A 22,753-nucleotide genomic window follows, 5' to 3' on the forward strand; every position below is an offset into this window, starting at 1 on the left:
GAGGGTGGGAGGGGGTTAGTGACCACTGGGGGAGTAACTGGAGGTCATCCCCGATTCTCTCCAGTGGTCATCTGGTCACTTCAGGCATCTTTTGGTGCCTTAGTCATAAGAAAAACAGGTCCAGGTGAAAACGTCCAAGTGCTCATCAGGGACGTCCTTGTTTTTTTTCGATTATTGGTCAAGAATGTCCAAGTGTTAGGCATGCCCAAATCCTGCCTTCGCTACACCTCTGACACGCCCCCTTGAACTTCGGCCGTCCTTGTGATGGAGTGCAGATGAAGACATCCTAAATCAGCTTCAATTATACTGATTTGGACGTCCCTGAGAGAAGGACGTCCAATTTCCGATTTATGTCGAAAGATGGACGTTCTCTTTCAAAAATGAGCCCAATAGTCGAATTAGAAAAGGTACAGAGAAGGGCGATGAAAATGATAAAGGGGATGGGATGACTTCCCTATGAGGAAAGACTGAAACATCTAGAGCTCTTCAGCTGAGGGGAGATATGATAGAGGTCTATAAAATAATGAGTGGAGTGGAACAGGTAGATGTGAATCATTTCTTTACTCTTTCCAAAAATGCTAGGACTAGGGGGCATGCGATGAAGCTACAAAGTAGTAAATTTAATACGAATCGGAGAAAATGTTTCTTCACTCAACGTGTAATTAAACTCTGGAATTCGTTGCCAGAGAATGTGGTAAAAGCGGTTAGCTTAGCATGGTTTAAAAAAGATCTGGACAGCTTCCTAAAGGAAAAGTCTATAGACCATTATTAAATTGACTTGGGAAAATTCACTGCTTATTTCTGGGATAAGCATCATAAAATGTATTGAGCTTTTCTGGGATCTTGCCAGGTATTTATGACCTGGATTGCCCACTGTTGGAAACAGGATAGTGGGCTTGATGGACCTTTGGTCTGTCCCAATGTGTCAATACTTATGTACTTATAGCTCCATTTTAATTAGGCAGCTTGCGGCAATGTGCCCCTGCTACCCAATTAGAACAGGGCACACCTACTCTCTGCCCAGTGATATGCCTCTCGTGTTAAAAATTAAAACTATTTTTTAGCACAGGATTAGCACACACTGAATGGTACTTACCACAGGACACCTCAGCATGTCCCGTGGCAGTGCTTTGTGGCACGCAGTGGGCATGCGCTAGTGCCTTCCATGGTATAATAAAAGGCCTCCACAGACTAGAATGGTGAGATAGTTCTAACAGTCTGTGGATTGTGCATCAAATTTGGCTCCATTATGGTACCTCCTAAAAATATTGAGCCTGATAGACAAAGAGAAATATCTGGATAACTGTGAATATGCAAGGATATTCAGCGGTACTTTCCGAATAGTGTCACTGAATGTCCTCGCAGACCACCTCAACTCTATGTGATGCCAGGGTGATGCGTGGTCAGTGCATCCTTGGTCCTCAAAGTCCTCTGGCTAGCGGCAATATTCAGGCCGCCAGTTGATAACTAACGTTAGGTCAGTTACCGGTAGTTATCTGGATGGCATTCTTTACACCACCACTATCTGATATCCCTCACTGCCTAGTATCCAGATTGTAGCCCTGAAGATGCAGATTTTATTTAAAAGCCCAGATTAGTGTTTCAAAAAAAAAAAAAAGCCAACCACATCGTTTAAATATTGACTTGGTTATGCTTGTTTGGAATGTATCTTTCTGGATACATCTGGATTTTGATTCTGAATCTCATTATAATTTTATGCTTCTTAATTTGCCTGTATTTATGTGTATGTTGTGCTCAGTGCAGCAAGCTCTCATTAGCCTCTCTGATTGTATCTTTCTATGTGATTTCACTGTGTAGCTCATGTGCATCAGTATGTATTCTGTGTGGTGAGAATGTATATATTTGTGTGCAGGTATGCATGGGTGTGTTACCTTGTATCTCTACAGGGTATGTGTGTGTGTATATAAGTAGAGATATAGATTTATTTAGCAAAAATATATAATTCACCAATCTGAGAGACCATTGGCCTGCATTGCAATAATACATGTAAAATAATACAGTTAGAACACACAAATAAATTACAGACTCCCATAAACACATGCATTATTATAAAAGAAAACAAGAAGCTAAACCCCAATCCATCGGACATACTCCTTGCAAACAGAATACTCCTAAAATCCCTCTATCCCTCATATATTTCTACAAATAGAAACACTTTTATATTTTACAAAAAAAAATGAACTTCAGATTCATCCCTCGCTATCTGTGACAAGGCTAGCCACAGAAAAAATCTTTGTCCGCGATGTTTATATATGTATGTGTTTACATCTATCTGTGTGCGTATTCATGATCTGTGTTTATTTGTGCTGTGTGACTGTGTCCTGTGTGGACAATTTTTTTATTATATCTGTTTTAGTATAAGTAGGCATTATGATTGTGTATGTACATGGTTTTATGCATTCAGTGTATTTGTCCTGCGACTCTCCCTGCGTCTGTGGCTGCCTGATTATCTGTGCTATCAATGTCCCTCTTACAGCTATTATAATTTAATTTTCCTATTTCCAGGGTTCTAATTCTGTACCGTATGATACTTCAGCATTTTATTTGATCATGCTGTCGCTGGAATTGTAAATAGCCCATGACCAGTTTCACTTGCTGTACACTCTTTTGAGTGAATTTCTTTCAAAAGACTGTTAATAAATCCTAATACCTACAACAATAAAATAGTAAAAGTTCTTTTGGTCTCTTTGTTTTCTGCCAGGAGCACACCAGTGAGAAAACTAACAATGGCATCCATTACAGGATACAGCTGCTATACAGCAATGGTAAGAAGCTCCGTTCTTTGCTTGCCAGCCCTGTGCTTGCCTTAAGCAGCAGAAATCAGCCTGGTGCTTAAATTGTTCAGAACATTAAATTGTATCAACAGTTGATTAGATGCAGCCCTGCAGAACTAAAACAGTAATAATGCAAAGTGAAAACAGAGAAGGGAAAATCCCTCACTCTGACTGTTGCATACTATATTTCCTTAGGGGAATACAGTGGATGTACTGTGGCTCTTTTTTTTTTTTTTGGTATGTAAAACACACATCTACAGTCAAGGAGGAAGAGCAAGTCACCAAGGGCTCTTGATCCCAGGGTGAAAAGTCGGTGAAAAGATGTACAGCAGAATTCACAGATTTGTATGCATCTGACAGGAAGTTTCAATATAAATGGTTCTGCACTCACCCTTGGCACTGGACTCATTTCACTTAGGCTGCCACCCTTTTAGGTCTGGATTTGAACTGGTGACCTGGAAGTGAAAAGCTCCATGATACTGTAACAATTCCCTTGAACCATCCAGTCACTGGCATTGGTGGCAGAACTATAGAGAAAGAAATTAAGCCACAGGTGGTTACAGACTTACTTGATGTAATAATGATAATAATATTGTGTTTTATAGCACTGCTGGTTGTAAATGGCACTGTACAGTGGTGATAAGTATTTAGGTAAAATGGACCAGATTAATTAAATGGGGCAGGGGAAATCAGCACTCAGTGGTATTTTCAGCCATAGGTGCCAACTCCGTGGGTGCTGTGGGTGCTCGAGCACCCCCAATATTTTAACCCGCCAGAAGTTTAAAACTTATCTTTGTTACCTCGGGTTCTGGCAACAGTGAAAGGTGAGCAGGCTCGGTGCTTCAACCTTCCCTTCTCTCACAGCTCTGGTCCCGCCCTTGCAGAAACAGGAAATGAGGGCTGGAGCAGAGCTGAGAGAGAAGGGAAGGCTGAAGCGCCGAGCCTGCTCGCCTTTCACTGCTGCTGGGAGCCGAGGTAAGAAAGATGAGTTTTAAATTCTGGGCGGCAGGAAGGTGAGGAGTGGACAGAGCACTGTTATGGGAGAAGAGGTCGGGCTGGGGTTGGGACTGGCACTCGGAGGAGAGGGTGGGGGGCCTGGCACTCGGAGGAGAGGGAGGGGGGCATGGAACTCGGAGAAGAGGGAGGGGGACCTGGAACTTGGAAGAGATGGGGGGAGGAGATGGAGGAAGGGGGGAAGAGATGGGGGAGGGGGAGGGGGGAATGCACCACCTGTAAAAAAAACAAACATTTCAGCACCCCCAATCATTTTGAAAAGTTGGCTCCTATGTTTTCAGCAGTTTTTTCCAAGATGAGTGCTCTTTATAGAATAGCACAGGGATAAGCAATTCCAGTCCTTGAGTACCACAGGTTCATCAGGTTTTCAGGATTTCCTCAATGAATTTGCATAAAATGGAGGTAGTGCATGAAAAATTAATCTCATACATATTCATTGTGGATATCCTGAAAACCTGATTTTATATTTGGCACTCGAGGACCAGAGTTGCCTATCCTTGGAATAGCACTTAGCTCTGATTCCCACACCCAACTGTGGTCACGGGGATTTATGCCAACTGAAACCTAGTGTAAATCCTGGTGAACAAGTTGGGTGACCAGCCCATGCCCCTCCCATAGCCACATCTCCTTTTGGGTTGCGTGTAATGAGTTTAGTTCGTGCAGTGTTATAGAATGTGGCGCAACAGGATGCATTCAAAACACCCAATTGATGCCAATTAATGCTAGGGTTACCATACGTCCGGATTTCCCCGGACATGTCCTCTTTTTGAGGGCATGTCCGGGGCGTCCGGCGGATTTTGCCCGCGCCCACGTTTGTCCGGATTTCTGGACAAACGTGGGCGCGGGTGCGAGCAGGCGCGTGCGTGCGGTGGGCGTGTGATCGGCGCCGTGGGTCTGGTGACCTGGTCTCCCGTCTCCTCCCCTTCCTTACCATGTTCCCTGGTGGTCTAGTGACGTCTTCGGGGCAGGAAAGAGCCCCCTCTTTCCTGCCCGGAGCACTGCCTCCCCTGTCTATCATCTTTCTCGGTCTGGCTGGGGATTCAAAATGGCCGCCGAGAGTTGAACTCTCGCGAGGCCGCTTCAACTCTCGGTGGCCATTTTGAATCCCCAGCCATACCGAGGAGGATGCAGCAGGCAAGGGCAGGCAGCGCTCCGGGCAGGAAAGAGGGGGCTCTTTCCTGCCCCGAAGAGAAGACTCTACTAGACCACCAGTAAGTGAGGGGGGGTATGTGATGGGGGGGAGGGGACTATGTGACGGGGGGGGGGAATAGGGGCGGAACCCGGACCTGAAGGGGGCGTGGCGGGGGCAGGACATGAGGCGTGGCGGGGGCAGGGTAGGGGGCGTGACATGTGTCCTTTTTTTCAGAGGACACAAAATGGTAACCCTAATTAATGCCAATAATAGATTATACAAGAAAGTCCTGGCATACTAACAGCTTTATCTTGTCACTGCTAATAAAACATTCTCCACTGAACTTTAATATGTATAACTTTGAAGGATCGTCAGATAAAATGTACTGCATTAAGACATTCTTATGTAGTACTGCCCATTGCTCATTGATCCATTTTTTTTAAACATTTTTTTAAAGCAATATGCAGTGAAAAACTGGAAGCATAATATAGCTACTTAGCTTTTTCAAAAACAGAGCCTCTGCCTTTAAAGTTATACATATTAAAGTTCAGTGGAGAATGTTCTATTAGCAGTGACAAGATAAAGTTGTTAGTCTGCCGGGATTTTCTTGTTGTTATGAATTACTAATCCTTGCTTGTTAAAGTATTTCCCTATTTATTGGATTAATAATTAATTTATAACATTTAATTATTGGCATTAATTGGCTTGTTATTCCAATTGAGAAACGTGCGCATCTCAGGATCATGCCCAAATTTCAGTGTGGAAAATTCGACGACCTTTACAGAATCTGGTGGAATATGTCCTTGCCCTAAGGGGCTTACAATCGTGAGGGCAGTTCTATAACTGGGCGGCCATATTTACATGACACTTGCAAACATAAACATACAGAATACTGCCACTTTTGTGGGTAAGTGTACACTTATGTGTATTAGTGGCAGCAAAGAGACTAAATTGCCTAAGTGTGTGTAAGGATGTGCACATGTATCATAGGAGGTCGTTCTATAACAGGTAGTGAGCCTGTTCTGTAGAACACTTACTCACATAGCTGTTCTTATAGAATACTAAGCCACATTGAGCCTGCAAAAAGGTGGGATAATGTGGGGTACAAATGCAATAAATAAATAAATAAATACTAATGCCAAAACAAGGGGCCCAGTTGTAGAATTGCCCCCTAAGTGGGTACCTGAGGTAATAGGAGATAATGAGGTATATTTTCAAAGCACTTAGGCTTACAATGGTACATAGGTTACTGTGGAACTTTGTAAGTCTAAGTGCTTTGAAAATATACCTCAAAGTGACTTGCCCAAGGTCACAAAGAGTGTCTGCGGCAGAAGTGGCAATTGAACACTATCTTCTCTGGTTCTCAGTCCATTGTTCTAACTATTAGGCTATTTCCTCTTTTTTTCTCAGCCCTTCACACCCTCCCCCTGTGCATGTCTAAGGTGTGAAGGATGAAAAAACAGGGATAATGCTGGTGGTTGTGCATGATGTTCTCCTAATCAGAGATGGTCGACAATGAATATGGGGGAGAAGTCATGTAAGCATGGGCATAAAATATCAGTAGCAGAATTTTAAAGTGCTCATTTTAGCTTATTCCTCTTGCAATTGCTCTCTGTATGCGAGTGTATATATAATCCATGACACTGAGTGAAAGTTTGACCCCCTGGAAGAAAGGGAATAAAACATCTGTTACCTGGCTTTAAAGTTGATGTCAGCAGAGTATACATTGAACTTAAACAGGATAAACTGCAAAGTGGATAAATGAATAATATATACTCTAAAAAGACCCCAACTTCCCAATTTACCTGCTGTGTAGGCTGTTGAAAGCCACTTGAGATATGGAAAACTGGGGAAAGGGAGGGAGCAAAGTAACTGAATGTATCCAAAGAACAACTAAAGCTGTACTGAAGAGGATTCAATATAGAACATGGGAAATGTCATAATTGCTTAAGATCCCCTTCTGACCACTTTAGAAGCATGAGTAACATTGAATGGCAGGAAGAACCAGTTGGCTCACTTAGGGGTCTTTTACTAAAGTTCGCTGAAAAATGGCCTGCAGTTGTGTAGATGCATGTTTTGGGTGCACGCAGAATTATTTTTTAGCGCACCAACAAAAAATGTCTTTTTTTGTGTGTGCCAAAAATGGATGTGCTGCAAAATGAAAATCGCGTCCATTTTGGGTCTGAGACCTTACCACATGCTATTAATCTAGCAGTAAGGCCTCAAGTGGTAACCGGACGATAATGGTCTACGCACGTCAAATGCCACTTGACACGCGTAGCTGTCGTGCGCCAGAAAACAAAAAATATTTTTCAGACGCGCGTAGTGAACGCGTGCCAAAATTGAAATTACCGCGAGGGCCACACGGTAAACGGGCTGTAACTCCAATTTGGTGCACATTGGGCATTCGCAGGCACCTACGCAGCTTAGTGAAAGGGCCCCTTAGGCTGCCTGGCTGTTTGAGTCTGCAAGCTCAAACCCCTGCTAGATCTTATTCCATGTCCAGGTCAGTACTATTATCTTCCCTTTTTCTGTCCTCTACCATCCCGGGTACATGAGCATAAAAGTTCAATACTTAAATGAGGACCCAGACCGCAAACTAGAAAACTACTGACTTGATCCAGCACTGGCTGATTTGATCAGTTTTGCTATATAAATTCTTTCAAAGCATAGGATATGATCAGATTGATGATCTGAATTATTAAATTATATTAAATCAGACCATTTTTAGACGGGGAAAAGACCAATATGCATTGAGTTTGGTTTTGTTTTGGGCACCTGCTTGATGCTTTAATATCTCACCACATCCACGGATGCCATGTCTACTCATGGAATTTTCCAAGCTTCTCTTAAAAATGTCCACAGGTGGCACACACATAGCCTTACTGAGCAGAAGATTTCATTAATCCAATCATCTCAGGGCTGAAATTTTTCTTTTTGTGGTTTCAACCAATCTTCTCTTGGGTTTCTTTTCCATATTACTGAGGCACCCAGGGCTAGATCTATATTGGTATGAAAAACTGATTTTTTCACAAGTGATGGCATTGTCTTTGTGCAATTCTTATGCTAGCCAGTGGCTATAGGTGAGACCAAACAGGTCCATTCCATATATATGTCTGCTGACCTGAATCTTAACAATAAATTTGCTTATGGCTGAATTGTGCCCTTGTTTAACAGCCCTTGATGGAGCTATTTATTGACTCTTCCTTAGCTTTTCAGGGTCTTAAAGTTATCAATAGAAATCAAACAAAATAAAACATGGAAAAGAAAATAAGATGATACCTTTTTTATTGGACATAACTTAATACATTTCTTGATTAGCTTTCGAAGGTCGCCCTTCTTCCTCAGATCGGAAATAATCAAATGTGCTAGCTGACAGTGTATATAAGTGAAAACATTCAAGCATTACTATGACAGTCTGACAGGGTGGGAGGATGGGGGTGGGTAGGAAGTAATGCATGGGGACATCAAAGCATATCATTGATATTCTAACAGGATGGGTGTGGATAGGTGAGGGGAGGGTGATCAACAGAGACATACAGCTTTATGGTTTATAATGGGCTAGGAACCCCAGATCCTTGTTAAGTCTTTTCTGTTGGGTGTTAAAATATTCAATCATTCTGACTTCAAAGGTCTTACGTTCTTGAAGGGTCTTAAATGACTTTCAGCAGGTGACATGGCAGGGATTAATGCCTTCCTTCTTATCAGATGGGTATCTACTGTTAGCATCTTAGTACATATTATTCACCATGTGGTGTAACCTGTTTATTGCTATATTTATATGGGCTTCAAAAAATATAGTTAGTGGCATTTTTCTTGTATTTATCTTTCTTCCAGGTGGCAAACTTTTATCATGTTAGAACGTTGTTCCATGGACTGTGGGTTTTGCATTCAGGTTAGTGACCTGCAAAACCAACCTTTGGGGACATTTTGCAAAATGTGTCACTATTACCTGTCTTTAAAAAAATAGTCAAGGTACTTTCATCTTTCACTCCTCCACTGCTGAGCTGATCTTTGTCAAGACTGAGCTGCAGTGGCAGGAATGATGCAGGCATCATTTTGCTGGAACAGCAGGAGTGCTCTAGTTAGGGACTGAGATACACTGTCCGGGCTGCTCAGTGTTCCAGTACAAGATAAAGAAGGGAAGCAACCGGTCAGTTTGGAAGCATGTTGGCAAAGTTTTGTGTTGGGGTGGGGGGTGGGCTGTACAATACCCACACATAGGATACTGTATGTTATAACAGTTGGAAGAGATGGGTATGAGTAGGGAGTTCTGTTGGTCAGGAATGAAGTGAAAAGGCAGAGCTATATGGTACATGGATACCATAAGTTGCTGCAGACTGACATTCAGGTGAACTGATAAAGTTGTTAAGGCTGAAATTCTGCATCATGGTTTCCTGACTTATACCTGTCCTTAACCAGTTTTATCATTCTCTCACTGATATGTTGCCTGGTTCACCTCCAGAGTACAGAGCAGCACTAATTGGAATGAAACATCTGGTAGAAATACTCTATTTTCTTTTCTTACAGGAATCAGAACAGAGCAGGATTTGTATGTGCGTCTGATAGATTCAATGTCAAAACAGGTAAGAAACTTCATGCAAATATCCTCAAAATCAACACTCAGGTACACCTTGGATAGATTAGATGATACAAGCACAATTATGAGTCCCACACATTAAAAGAGAAAAGTGGGCGATGGGAGGTGGAGGATAAGAAGAAAGATGGAAATGTGGGAGACAGAAAGGTGGGATGAGATATGAGAGGAAGTGGGAAGAAAGATGAATGGAAAGATTAAAGGAGATCAGAGAATGGTGTGTTAAAAGAGGAAGTGATGCTGTAAGGTGAAGTTATTAAGAGCTGTGCTTCCATTGTATTATTAAGAAGGAGGTTTTCCATTTCTTGCCTTGTTTTTTTCTTAAATTTTTGTTTTATTTATGCAAATTATTCAGTAACAGATCAAGCAATAATACTAGTACAGAAAAGCTGACAGGGATAGAAAAAGAGAAAAAAATAAAAATAGGGGGAAAGAATCCCCTATTATTACTCTATCAGTCCTTGAAATTAGGGATCCAATTCCATAGTGGAGACACAAGAAAATTGTTATGCTAAATAAAAAATGAAAATAAAAGTGAAGCTTCATACTAAAAAAGGAGAAGGCCTTAGACAATAATCTATTCATTAAACCTAGTTAAGGGGCCCTTTTACTAAGCGGCGGTAAGCCCACCATCGGTTTACTGTGTGCCAACCTGGAGCTACCGCCAGCCCAACGCGGGTGCCAGCAGTAGTTCTACCCCTGGTGCGCAGCATTTCCGGTGCTAGCGGAAATATTCAAAAAAATATTTCCATAGGGGGTTACCCGATTATTGCTCGGTTAGCACAGGAGCCTTTACCGCCACCTCAGTGGGTGGCAGTAAGTGTTGCCCCCTGCATGGCCACATGGTAATAGCAATCTTACCACATGGCCATGTTTTTTTCAGACTTTTAACCCACTGTAGTATAAAGGGCCTCAATGCGCAGCAAAAACAGCCCTCGCTGCTAGCTCAGGGCCCTGAGTGCCCTGATAGTACTCTTAGGGATCCTTTTACTAAGCTGTAGTAAGCGCTAGGTTATTTTCAGCCCCTGAGGCAGCCCATCACAGGGTGAAACCGAGTCGGGCGTCAGTAGATTTATAAATAAGCTCTACTTTGGACTCATCCAGTTTTCTTTACGCGTTGTCACTCTGGATTTTGAGGACCGATTCCCTCTCTGTTTCTTGGGAACCTGGCAGCCTTTTTCTGGCTGTGGTAAAACTGGCCTTAGCACATGGGAAAAACCCGTGTAAGGGTGCAGCAGCTTAGTAAAAGGACCCCTTAGTTGTAAGAAGGAAGATAAGAGTATAGGTACTTATTTAGAGGATTGGTATACAATTATATATTTGCAGGAAAGACAGAATAAGGCCCCTAACTGAAGAACTCAAGGCTACAACAGGTGAATCTGACTCCATTGCTTCTGGGACTCTCTGGACAAATCAGGAAAAATATACATTTTTACTCTTCTGAATAATTTCAATCTATTTTTAAAATAGCGTTTGAGCAGTCTCTATCAAAACTACTGTCCAGAGTTAAAAGCAAAATTCCAGCTCTAGTCTTGAGGAGAATCAAGCAAACCTAGGGTCCTGTTTACTAAGCCATGCTGTAGGCATGCTAAGTTTTTAGCACATTCTAAAAAGTTTGCGTGCCTACAGCACAACTTAGTAAACAGGGGGCATTGAATGCCTACGTAGTTTAATCAGTAAGAAGTAAGCTCTCAAAATAGAAGGTATCTGCTCTAAAGAATTTCATGCCTTGTTGGGCAGTGTTTAAGAATAATGAGACGTGAAGGGGCATTTTCGATATGATGTCCTAGTGGTCAGTGCAGCGGACTTCACATAAAGTGACCTAGGTACAAATCCCACATTAACACCCCTATTTTGTATTGTGAGACCTCCAGGAACATCTAAAAACCTACTGTACCTAACTGTATACCACTACAAAAGCCATCAAGTCTGCAGGTGTCTCCTTTCTATATGTACAGTTGGTATTTGTGGGTTTTGGAAGGCTCACAGTTTCTACGACAAGCGTGCTAGGTAGAGTGAGTGAGAAATGGACCTTGGGTCTCTTTCTCTACAGTCCACGCACTGAGTACTAGGCTACTCCAGGGACCAACTTTTTGCTCTAATAGGAATGGCCATAATATCGGAAGCTGTCACAGAGGTGGAAGGGGCTCAGTGACCACTGGGGGATTAAGGGGGGGGAGTCATGCTTTAATCCCTCCAGTGGTCAGCTGGTCATTTAGGACACCTTATTGTCACTTTAGTCATGATTGTACCAGATCCAGGTAAAAACATCCTAAGTTAACCCTGTACACACTTTTGAGACCTCTAACATCCTCTGAAGGATCATTGCTACCTGTCCCCTCATCAAAGGAAATTGTACGATGTGATACCCACCAGCAAACCTTCTCAGAAGTGTCCCCCAAGCTCTGGAATTTACTCCCTAGAGGGGCTACTTATAACTCAAAACTACCTCTATTTCAGGAAGCAGGTAAATTTTCCACCATCCCTACCGAAAAATCTACATGCTGATGATTCTTTGAGTTGTGTGACTGTCAAGATCTAGGGCCTTCTTCACTAAGCATCACTAAGGGTGTGCTAGCATTTTTAGAGCACGCTAAAGACAACCAAAGGAATATATATGTGTGTCTCTAGCTTTTAGCGTGCACTAATTCTAGATGCGTGCTAAAAATGCTAGCGTGTCCTAGTAAACAGGGCCCCTAGTGCTTTGTTTGACTGCAGCTGCCTTTTGTCAAGGAAGCAATTGCTTAAGGCCCCTTTTACCAAGCCTTTTACCGCTACTGCTGCTACTACTACTACTTATCATTTCTATAGCACTACTAAACGTACACAGCTGGTAAAAGGGAAGTCTCGCTTTCATGCAGGAAATGGCCGGGTGGCAAGTAAAGCACTTGCTGGGCGTCCATTTCGGGGAGAGCCCTTACCGACACCCATTGAGGTGGCAGTAAGGGGTCCCGCATTAACCTGATAGTAACCAGGCAGCGTGTGGCACTGCCTGATTACCACTGGGTACACCGGCGCTACAAAAATAAATAGGCACAACACGACTCCTCAGCTTAATAGAACTTAAGTCCAAGCATATTACTGGAGCACAAGCTGTTGGAGGGACTGGGGTATGCAGAGTCTTACAATAACATTTCATCTTACAGAGAGAGGCAAGATTGTAGCATTAGGCAGAGAATGTGTGTGGCTGAAGACAGAGCTAATATTTCCTGATAAAGGTGCTGCTGTTGGCTCTAATTATCTCCAGTTTGCTAGTGACCTCTTCCATTCTGCCCATTTATTGTCCTCCATCTGTTTCCTGCCCAGCCTGAGGCTGGAGCATGCCAGAGGAGAGCCTGTCTTTTCAGGGGTGGGGGATGGGAATTTATTCCAAAGGTCCTTGTTTCTGGCAGATCAATAGAATCTCTTGCATTTGATTTACATGTTACCAGTTGTATCTGGGAGCAGGGTTTCACTTCCTGTCTTGTCTTTTTTCTCACTCTGTTTCTCCTTGTTTCTCTTCCACTCCTAGGGTTACCGCTCCAGAAAAAGGAGGACGGATTGAGCCAGCCGGGTTTTACTTCCATTGCTTTCAGTGGAAGTAATTGAGCCAGCCGGGTTTTACTTCCATTGCTTTGGAAAGCAATGGAAGTAAAACCCGGCTGGCTCAATCCGTCCTCCTTTTTCTGGAGCCATATGGTAACCCTATCCACTCCCCATCCCCAACCTACTACTCACTCATATCCACACATTCTGTATCTTCCCAACTCCTCGCTTTCTGTGCTTAGTTAAAATGCACTCCACGATTTTCTCTTCTGTCACATATCATCAGAACAAAACCCTGCTAGTGATTGTCGGTGAAACTAGTAGAACCAGCCTAAATATTTGCTGGGAAATCTTTTTACAGTATAAAGTAGTGTGGTTACCTTTAGTTCACATGAATGCACAGAAATAAAGGTTAAGAAAAGAACCCTTCCCTTTCCCCCCAAAAAATATGATGATGCCGTTTTATTTGTATAGATTATAATTAGCATATATATATATGTTATTTTATCACGTTATGTTCACCAATTACTTTATATGAAAATTATGGATATTCTTATACTTTTTATTTTTGTCTTTGCTTAATATACTTTGACTATTATCGTACATCTCTTTGGTATTTCATACTTTATATCTCTCGCTCTGTATTTTATTTTTATGTTACACATAAGTTCTTCTGAACTGTATGTTCATTTAGGCCCTCTTTTACTAAGGCGTGTTCACGTTTTTCACGCACGCTAAAATTGTGGGTGCGCTAAGAGATGCCAATGTAATCCTATGGGCATCTCTAACGTTTAGCACGCCCACAATTTTAATGTGTGCTAAAAATGTGAACGTTCCTTAGTAAAAGGGGGCCTTGTTGTTTTTAGACCTCTGAGGCAAGCACTAAGCCAAAAACACGATGCTGTGTCGGGTTGATCAAGGAATAAAATGTTAATATTTTATTTAGTTGTCCTCCTGCTTTTCTTCTGAAAAAGCTTTGCTGACTACACTACACCTTCCTTTGGTGCTTTTGTATGTAGTATGTTACAGTCTTCCATGTCTGCGGCCCTCTTCTTTTTATTGGACTGACAATACATGGGGGAGGGGGGCCCAAATTTCATAACCAAGAGTCTAAGTAAAATGTCCCCAAAACCATCAAATGCACTGATGATTATTTGTTATTCTGAAGACTGTTGAAAACTCACTTCTTCAGTCTAGCCTTTAAGGAAATAAACACTATTCTCAACTAAACTCATGGCATTAATTTTTACCTCATCCCACCTCCCACTACTCCTGTCTATCCCAGTTAATACTAGCCCTTTACCTTTTTCCTCCATATTTCAATTATGTAACTTAAATCACTGAGGGGCCCTTCAGTGATTTAAGTTAGCGGTAGTCAGCTGGTAATGCCAATTTGGCACGTGCCAGCTGACTACCGCATGCCCCGGACAGTAATTCTGAATTTGATGCACACAAAAGCACACAATAGAAATACCATCTGGCGCTTACCTGGCAGTAAATAGCAGTGGGTGCGTACTGCATGCCTACCGCCCAGGTAGTGCGTGAGATCTTACTTCTAAGTCAGTGGGTGGCGGTAAGGTCTCAGGCCAAAAATGGATGGGCACTGATTTTTATTTTGCTGCACATTCATTTTCTGGTCTCTTAAATAAAGGCCCTTTTTCTAGAACGCTGTAAAAATTGGCCCAGCTCGGCCCGTAAGACGCACTCACGCTGTCATAGGTCACTTTTTGCCGTGGCTTAGTAAAAGGGTCCCTAAGGTCCCTGTTTACTAAGCTGCGCTATAGGTGCGCTATCATTTTTAGAACACAGTAAAGCTAGAGACATCGATATATTACAATGGGTGTCGTCAGCACGCACTAATTTTTAGCACACGCTAAAAATGCTAGCACACCTTAGTAAACAGGGCCCTAAGTATTTAATTACATCTGTACCTAACTCAAGCTTTACTGGTTTAGCATTATATGATGTATTTTGCTTTCTGTTAATATATTTTGAACATGTTCATGCTTTTCTAATTGTTATATAAGCCACATTGAACCTGAGTTTTACTCCGTTTAATCTAGGACATAAATGTCATAAATAAATAAATAATACTTTTGGTCTGGGATGATGTCAGTTACTTCTGGATTTATCCAGAAGTTCCATATAAAGTGTCACTTATGGAGTGGACCACATGCATCCCAGAGTTTTTACAATAATGAATTTGGCTCTTGAATCTATAACTATTGCTAGCTATAGCTTATTTAGAAAAGCCTTAAAACCTTTCCTGTTTCAAAAGTACATACTGAATAATTAAGCCTGTTTGAATATTATTAGATTACACTTTGCCTATTTGCCTATTGTAGCTCCAGGACGTATGTCCATGCCTCTTTGCCTGTGATCCACATTGAACTTGTGAAGGTACATGCAAAATATAAGAATGTATGATATGCTATTCTATTTCATGGCTCCCCCACTCCACCTCATTTAATATAAGTTAATACATTCGTTTCATAGTTTTTGTTTACTGAAAATATTTTTCCTCAAGACTCCAGGGAGGAGTGCTGAAGTTGCTAGGGCAAGGCAGGGAAGATGATGGACTGTGAGAAGAGAGGCTGTGAAAGGGGCAGCCAGGGAAGCCTGGGAGATGAGTTGCCCTAGAATTTTCTTGTGTGTTTTATTTCCATGTGTGAGTATTACACTATGATGTTTGTTTGATGCTCATTCACTTCCTGGTTACTTTTGGCAGGCGATTATCTACGAGGGTCAGGATAAGAACCCTGAGATGTGCCGTGTGCTTCTCACTCATGAGATCATGTGCAGGTGAGACCCTTATAGATGACATATCTTTCTCTAAATATCACTAATGTCGCCATCTGGTCCTGCATAGGCAAGGGAGACTATTGGCAATGATTCCTGTTGTAGAGATGCAGGGTGGTAAGACTTCCCACTCTGGCCTGGTAAGAGGTTAGTCCCTTATCAGCAGTTCCTTTCACTCCTCTCCATAGACCTTCCAGTCTCCTTTGCTTCATGACTGGGACCGGCCTGTAAAATAGGCTGCAGATTCAAGGTGCGAATTGGTGGAGTTTACAAACTCATGAATTTGAGTCTGAAAGGGGAGGGAGACAGGGGCTGGGGCATCGTATGATGACATATTTTCTTTTCATTTTACAAATGCTTGGTACTTTTTTATGTATGTGAGCAAAATATTTTGCTTCTGTTTACCAAGTCATATCATTCTCAGACTTTAGTGAAAAGGGAGGTGGATGACAGCAGCGCAGTGAACCGGATCAATCCTTCTGATACCTCAGTTATTTAGGGTGGATGACACAAGAAGACCTGTTATAGGACAAGGGAAAGAAAGAAGATGTGGGCTGCAATTTTGCTAATCAGTTATAAATCAGGTATTCAGTTTTCCAAGTTAACATGGAGGGGCATTTCCAATATGACGTCTAAGTCCGACTTTCGACGTTTTGCAAAAAACGTCCAAAATCTGAATAAGAATGAAGTTGATTTTACAAAAAGAAAAATGTCTATCTTTTGTTTTAGAAAATACTGTTTCTAACAAGGTTTTGTGTTTTGGACGTTTTGTTTTTTGGTCCATTTTAAAAACAAAAACGTCCAAGTGAAAAACGTAGAAAATCAAGCCATTGGGATGTAGGAGGGGCCACTATTTTTATTAGACTGGTTTCCCAGACATCCCAGAAGATAAATGGGGCACCCTGGTGAACTAAAAAAAAAAAATACTCCCAGGTACACATCTCACCATTGCTCCCTTATCTTGTCTGCTGAGCCCCCTAAAACCCATCCAAAACCCACGGCCCACAGCTGTACACAATAGCCCTGATGGGTGAAGGGGGCACCTATATGTGGGTACAGTGGGTTTCTGGTGAGTTTTGGAGGGCTTACAGTTTCCACCACAAATGTGACAGGTAGAGGGAGGGACCAGAGTCCCCCACGCCATGGTGCACTGCACTGCCCACTACACTACTCCAGGGACACACATGCTGCTCTAATAGGCCTGGATCTAACATCTGAAGCTGTCATAGAGGTTCCTAAATCATATTTGTATTCACATTTGTGGGGGGTGGTAGAGGGTCAGTGACCACTGGGGTGCATTGGGGGTCACCCCTGATTCCCTCCAGTGGTCATCTGGTCATTTAGAGCACTCTTTTGTGACTTATTCGTTATAAAAACAAGTCTAGCTCAAAACATCTTAGTTTTAGTCCTGGACGGTTTTGTTTTGTTCCATTATGACTGAAAAACGTCCAAGTGTAAGGAATGCCCAGATCCCACCTTCAACACGCCCCCTTGTGATATGAACGCACTTCTGATGGACTTCATAGAAAAACGTCTAAAAATTGGTTTTGAAAATACCAATTTGGACGTTTTTGTGAGAAAAACATCCAAATGCAGATTTATGCCACTTTTTGGACGTTTTTCTCTTTTCAAAATGAGCTCCCTAGTCAATGTAACAATACAGGTATTTGCAAAATGTTGATAAATTGTCTGTACTTGCACCATGGTTTGGACCACTTTTTAACTCTTGATAATAAATACCTCTGAGAACTGCAATATCAGTAAATAATAAAAGACTTCAGCAGTTCCATCAGTTAAATATTTTCAGTAGGGGTGGGCAATTAGTGCACTATTAATGCACTTAATGTTTTAAGATTTTAACTGCAAATACATTTTTTAATCATGATCAAATTTTTAACTCCTGTCTGTTGCCCAGCATTAATTTCTCTCCCCTGCCTATCCTATTTCACTTTGGTATAGCATAGCAGAGGGAAGGCATAGACGTCAGTTGCAAGTAGCATGTGGGAATCACTGCTGGAGACCCTATGAAGAGCCAGATAAAGGTTAAAATAAATGGGGGGATGCTGGGCTTGTGTACTGGGGGGTGGGGGGCAGCAGCAGGAGAGGAGAGAAACGGGTGTCTATGTGTCAGGGGTTTAACCCAGGGGCGTATCCAGACTTCGGCAGGAGGGGGTCCAGAGCCCGAGGTGAGGGGGCACATTTTAGCCCCCCACTGGCGCTGCTGACCCCCCCGCCATTGCTGACCCCCCCTGCCGCCACCACCACCACAACCAACAACAACAACTTTGACCCCTCCCACTTTCGACGACCCTCTCAACCCCCCTCCTGCTGCCAACTCTCCTGCCGTCGCCGTTGCCTACCTTTGCTGGCGGAGGATCCCAACCCCTGCCAGCTGAGGTCCTCTTCTTCCAGCGCAAGGCTTAGTTCTGTTTCTGAGTACATGCAGGATGTCAGACTCACAGAAACAGAACGAAGCCTTGCAGATCAACCAGCGGCTTGGCGGTGGGAGGTGGGGTCAAGAGGGTCGTCGGCAGGAGGGTCCAGGACCAAATCTACGGGGGTCCAGGCCCCCATGGCCCCACGTAGCTACGCCACTGGTTTAACAGCAGAAGGGGAGCCACTTGGGTTTATACACAGGGGAAGGATGCAGCAGGAATCGAGAAAGGTATGTAACTGTACGGAGGGGAGAGGGTGCAATGTGCTGCGGGAAGGAAGTGTGTGAATGCAAGTTTTCATTATATTCAGCAGGTTTAAAAAATTTCCATGCAGTGGAAATTAGGTTAGGTGCGACTAATCATGTAATTAAAAATTTTTAATACCACAATTAATTTTGATTATATTTTTTAATTGTTGTCCACCCCTAACTGAATAGCATGTTGTGAAGGATAATCATCCACACTGAGCATTTATTCAAAAAGATATTTGGGTCAACATTAAATAAAAACTGAAAAGCACGTGTCCAAAATGCATGCATGATTAAACAAAAACGAGTGATTAAAGGCTTTAATCGCACAATTGATTGCGATTTTTAATTTTGAATCATTGCCCACCCCTAATTTTCAGCTGTTGGAGTATACACGCTGATTATAAGAGCTCTTCTAAAAGCGGTAGGGTAGTTTCCCTTCCTGACCTCACTTTATGGCCTAAATTTAGGGCCCTGTTTACTAAGCCGCGCTACAGGTGCGCTAACTTTATAGCGCACACTACAAATTAGCACGCTCTAATGGTAGAGACACCCATAGGAATGTAATGGTTGTCTCTATCATTAGCAGGCACTAAAAAGTTAGTGCGCCTACAGCGCAGCTTAGTAAACAGGGCCCGGGGCGTAGCCAGACTTCAACGGTAGGGGGGGTCCAGAGCCAAGGCGAGGGGGCACATTTTAGCCCCCCTGGCGCTGCCGACCCCCCCACCCGCCGTCGCCTACTTTTGCTGGCGGGGGACCCCAACCCCCGCCAGCCGAAGTCTCCTTCCTTCGTTTGGTTTCTGATTGAGTCTGATGTCCTGCACGTACAATGTACAACGTGCAGTATGTCAAACTCACAGAAACAGAATGAAGCCTTGCGATCTACAGGGCTTCGTTCTGTTTCTGTGAGTCTGACATCCTGCACGTTGTATGTGCAGGACGTCAGACTCAGTCAGAAGAAACCAAACGAAGCAAGAAGACTTCGGCTGGCGGGGGTTGGGGTCCCCGGCCAGCAAAGGTAGCAGGCGGCGGGTTGGCGGTGGGGGGGGGGGGGGGGGGGTTGAGAGGGTCGCCGGCAGGGGGGTCCGTGGCCCCATAGCAGCTACGCCCCTGAACAGGGCCCCTAGCCTCAAAACCCCCAAATAGACAAACATATTTTTACCACCATTAAGACAGGTTATTTTACCACTAACTTGTGGAATTTTAGCACAGGTCCCGTTTTATACATTGAGATCTAATTGCTAATAACCCAGGTTAACAGTAAAATAACATGACTTAATGGTAGCCCACAGTGATAACTCCTCCCCCCTCACAATCTCAAATAGGATACTTATTTTAACATAGAACTACAAACTTCTTAGATCTTGATTATTAAGGAAAAGGGAGAGGAAGTCTCACATCTGTATGTAGCGAATGAGAAATGAGGATGTTGATAAGTATGTGGGAAAAAAACTGTCCATGTTGCGCTAAGGAAGCATTAGTGTGCGGTCGGAAAGATACAGCCTTGTATATGTGTGTGTGTGTTTGGGGGGGGGGGGGGATTATAAGGAGAGGGGATTGTATGTATGTGGAAGAGGGATTATAAGTAGTACAAGAATTTTTGTGGATATGTGCCAACTCCAGACTTCGCGCCTTCTGTCTCGCTGCACCCTACGCCTGGAATAAACTTCCTGAGCCCCTACGTCTTGCCCCATCCTTGGCCACCTTTAAATCTAGACTGAAAGCCCACCTCTTTAACATTGCTTTTGACTCGTAACCACTTGTAACCACTCGCCTCCACCTACCCTCCTCTCTTCCTTCCCGTTCACATTAATTGATTTGATTTGCTTACTTTATTTATTTTTTGTCTATTAGATTGTAAGCTCTTTGAGCAGGGACTGTCTTTCTTCTATGTTTGTGCAGCGCTGCGTACGCCTTGTAGCGCTAGAGAAATGCTAAATAGTAGTAGTAGTAGTAGTAGTAGTAGTAATATGTGTTTGAGGGAAGTATTAGGAGAGGCTGCTGTGCTTACACATTCCATTAAAAGACATTGACAAAATGAACACATTCAAACTTTGCAACAATATTTTCAAAACGAAAATGAACTTTTTACCCATTCCCACTCCTTGCTCCAAAAAGCATAAACAATGGGATCCCTTTTACCAAGCTGTGGCAAACGGGGGCTGGCGCTGGGATCAGTTTGTTTTTTTACACACTCGCCGAGGCCCCCTTTTACCGCAGCTAGTAAAAGGGAAAATCTCGCTTTCCTGCAGTAAATGGCCATGCAGCAGTAAAGCACTTGCCACGTAGCCATTTCGGGGGGGGGGGGGGGGGGAGCCCTTACCGCCACCCATTGAGGTGGCGGTAAGGGCTCCCGCGCTAGCCCGGCGGTAACCGATTTACTGCCGGGTACAGTCCAGCGCTACAAACATAAATACATTTTTGTAGTGCCAGAAATGATGGCGGTAGGGGTGGGAAGTACTGCCGGGCTGCTGCGGTAGCTTGGCGGTACTTCCGTTATAGCGAGCAGTAAGCCCGCATTGGACTTACCACCATTTAGTAAAAGGAGCCCTAACTTTTTTTTGGCTTCACTGTTTTAATAAACCACTTCTCCTTTTTTTATTCACTCGTCTCTGTGGTTTTTAGATCATCTGCTTTTATCTTGTTGATTTCTCAGTGGGCAGATTAGCGCCTCTTGTTTTTGTTTGTATTTTACTCATTTACATGTATAATTGAGCTTATACACATGTAAATAACCTTTTTTAAAATACTGCCTGGCATGGAACCATGTGCACTGTTTGCATGGCGTGTACTTTTACTGGAGATGTGCACATGGGTGGAGTCTGCATGGAGCATACATGTACACATGGAAATTATTAACAACTATAATATATGAGTATTCTTGCTACCATATAGACGCAGGGCTGGCGTAAGTGATCACACCTTACATCATGGCGCAAGTTTGGCCCACTCACACTAGTATTTTATAAAGAAAAGTAAGCACCTAATTTCCTAATAAAATAAGTGCATTTTAACTACCTCAAACTAAGCACATGGTTATAAAATTACTCTTCTAATGTGAGGTACCATCTGCATCCTCCCCCCCCCCCCCCCCCCCAGGTAGATCATTGCAGCAGTAACTGGGAGCAAGACAGCAATGGATCTCATGCACAATGTGGAGGATTTTTGTAATTTCCTTCCTTCATAGTTGTCCTCATAGATGATGGGCCTGTATAGCCTAAAAGTGAAATTCAGATGCTGTGTCCTGTGACATCCTAATTAGGTAGACCTTATTTATAAGTGTGAGGAGTATTCCAATATCACTTATATTCCTCTCCCAAACACAAATTATTTAGATATATGTATATTTTCAATCTGTTATTCCAACATGTATAATATTGATGGACTTATACATATTACTTTGAATATATGGGGATCTTCAGATTTCTATCAGGTATTTCCACCATATGGGAACATTTTTTCTGAGATGCAGTGATAATCATGCTAGCCTCTTCCCTGAGGAAGTATTAACGAAACCTGGCCATATCGGCAGAGGTTTGAGCTGGATGGAAAATTGCTGCTATACTCTCTGGCTAAATTAAGCTAAGTAATATATATATATATAAAGTATTTAATAAAAAAATCAGTTTAGAAAAAACGTATATATGTATAAAAGGGAGCAATATCTTATGGGTTGATCAATGAGGATGAAAGGAACACCATTAACAACTAGGGACATTGTTCCCATATGGTGGAAATACCTGATAGAAATCTGAAGATCCCCATATATTCAAAGTAATATGTATATAAGTCCATCAATATTATATATGTTGGAATAACAGATTGAAAATATACATATATCTAAATAATTTGTGTTTGGGAGAGGAATATAAGTGTCCTGTGACATAGCACTTGGTAACCGCGTTGCTTCATGAAATTCCTTACTTCTATATCTCTGCACAATATACGAAGCATGAACGATTCATTTAGAGGGCAGTTCTTTAAGTGGGCACCTCCTTATAGCCACTCTGATGCCTTTCAGTGAGAGACATAGAGGGGCATAATCGAATGCGAACGCCCATCTCCATGGGCGTCTATGTCCGAGAACGGGTATGTGAAGGGGAGGGACAGACCGTATTTTCGAAAAAAAATGGCCTCCCATCTTTTTTTCGATAATACGGTTTGTGCCCGGCAAATGCATCGGAGTTGTGCGGATTTGACCTGGGCGG

General features: G+C 42.8%; 1 protein-coding gene across 6 annotated transcripts in view; it reads left to right on the plus strand.

The window, feature by feature from the left end:
• EBF4 (EBF family member 4) overlaps nt 1-22,753 on the plus strand; it is a 470,543-nt gene that overhangs the window by 117,805 nt on the left and 329,985 nt on the right. For all 6 annotated transcript variants that reach the window (XM_030190928.1, XM_030190932.1, XM_030190933.1 and 3 more), the window contains exons 3-5: nt 2,723-2,786; nt 9,472-9,527; nt 15,792-15,865. In XM_030190928.1, coding sequence (XP_030046788.1) covers nt 2,723-2,786; nt 9,472-9,527; nt 15,792-15,865 — 194 coding nt within the window. The remainder of the gene's footprint in view (nt 1-2,722; nt 2,787-9,471; nt 9,528-15,791; nt 15,866-22,753) is intronic.

The sequence above is a fragment of the Microcaecilia unicolor genome, chromosome 2 (genome assembly GCF_901765095.1).
Source record: "Microcaecilia unicolor chromosome 2, aMicUni1.1, whole genome shotgun sequence".
In the NCBI taxonomy this organism is placed as follows: Eukaryota; Metazoa; Chordata; class Amphibia; order Gymnophiona; family Siphonopidae; genus Microcaecilia; species Microcaecilia unicolor.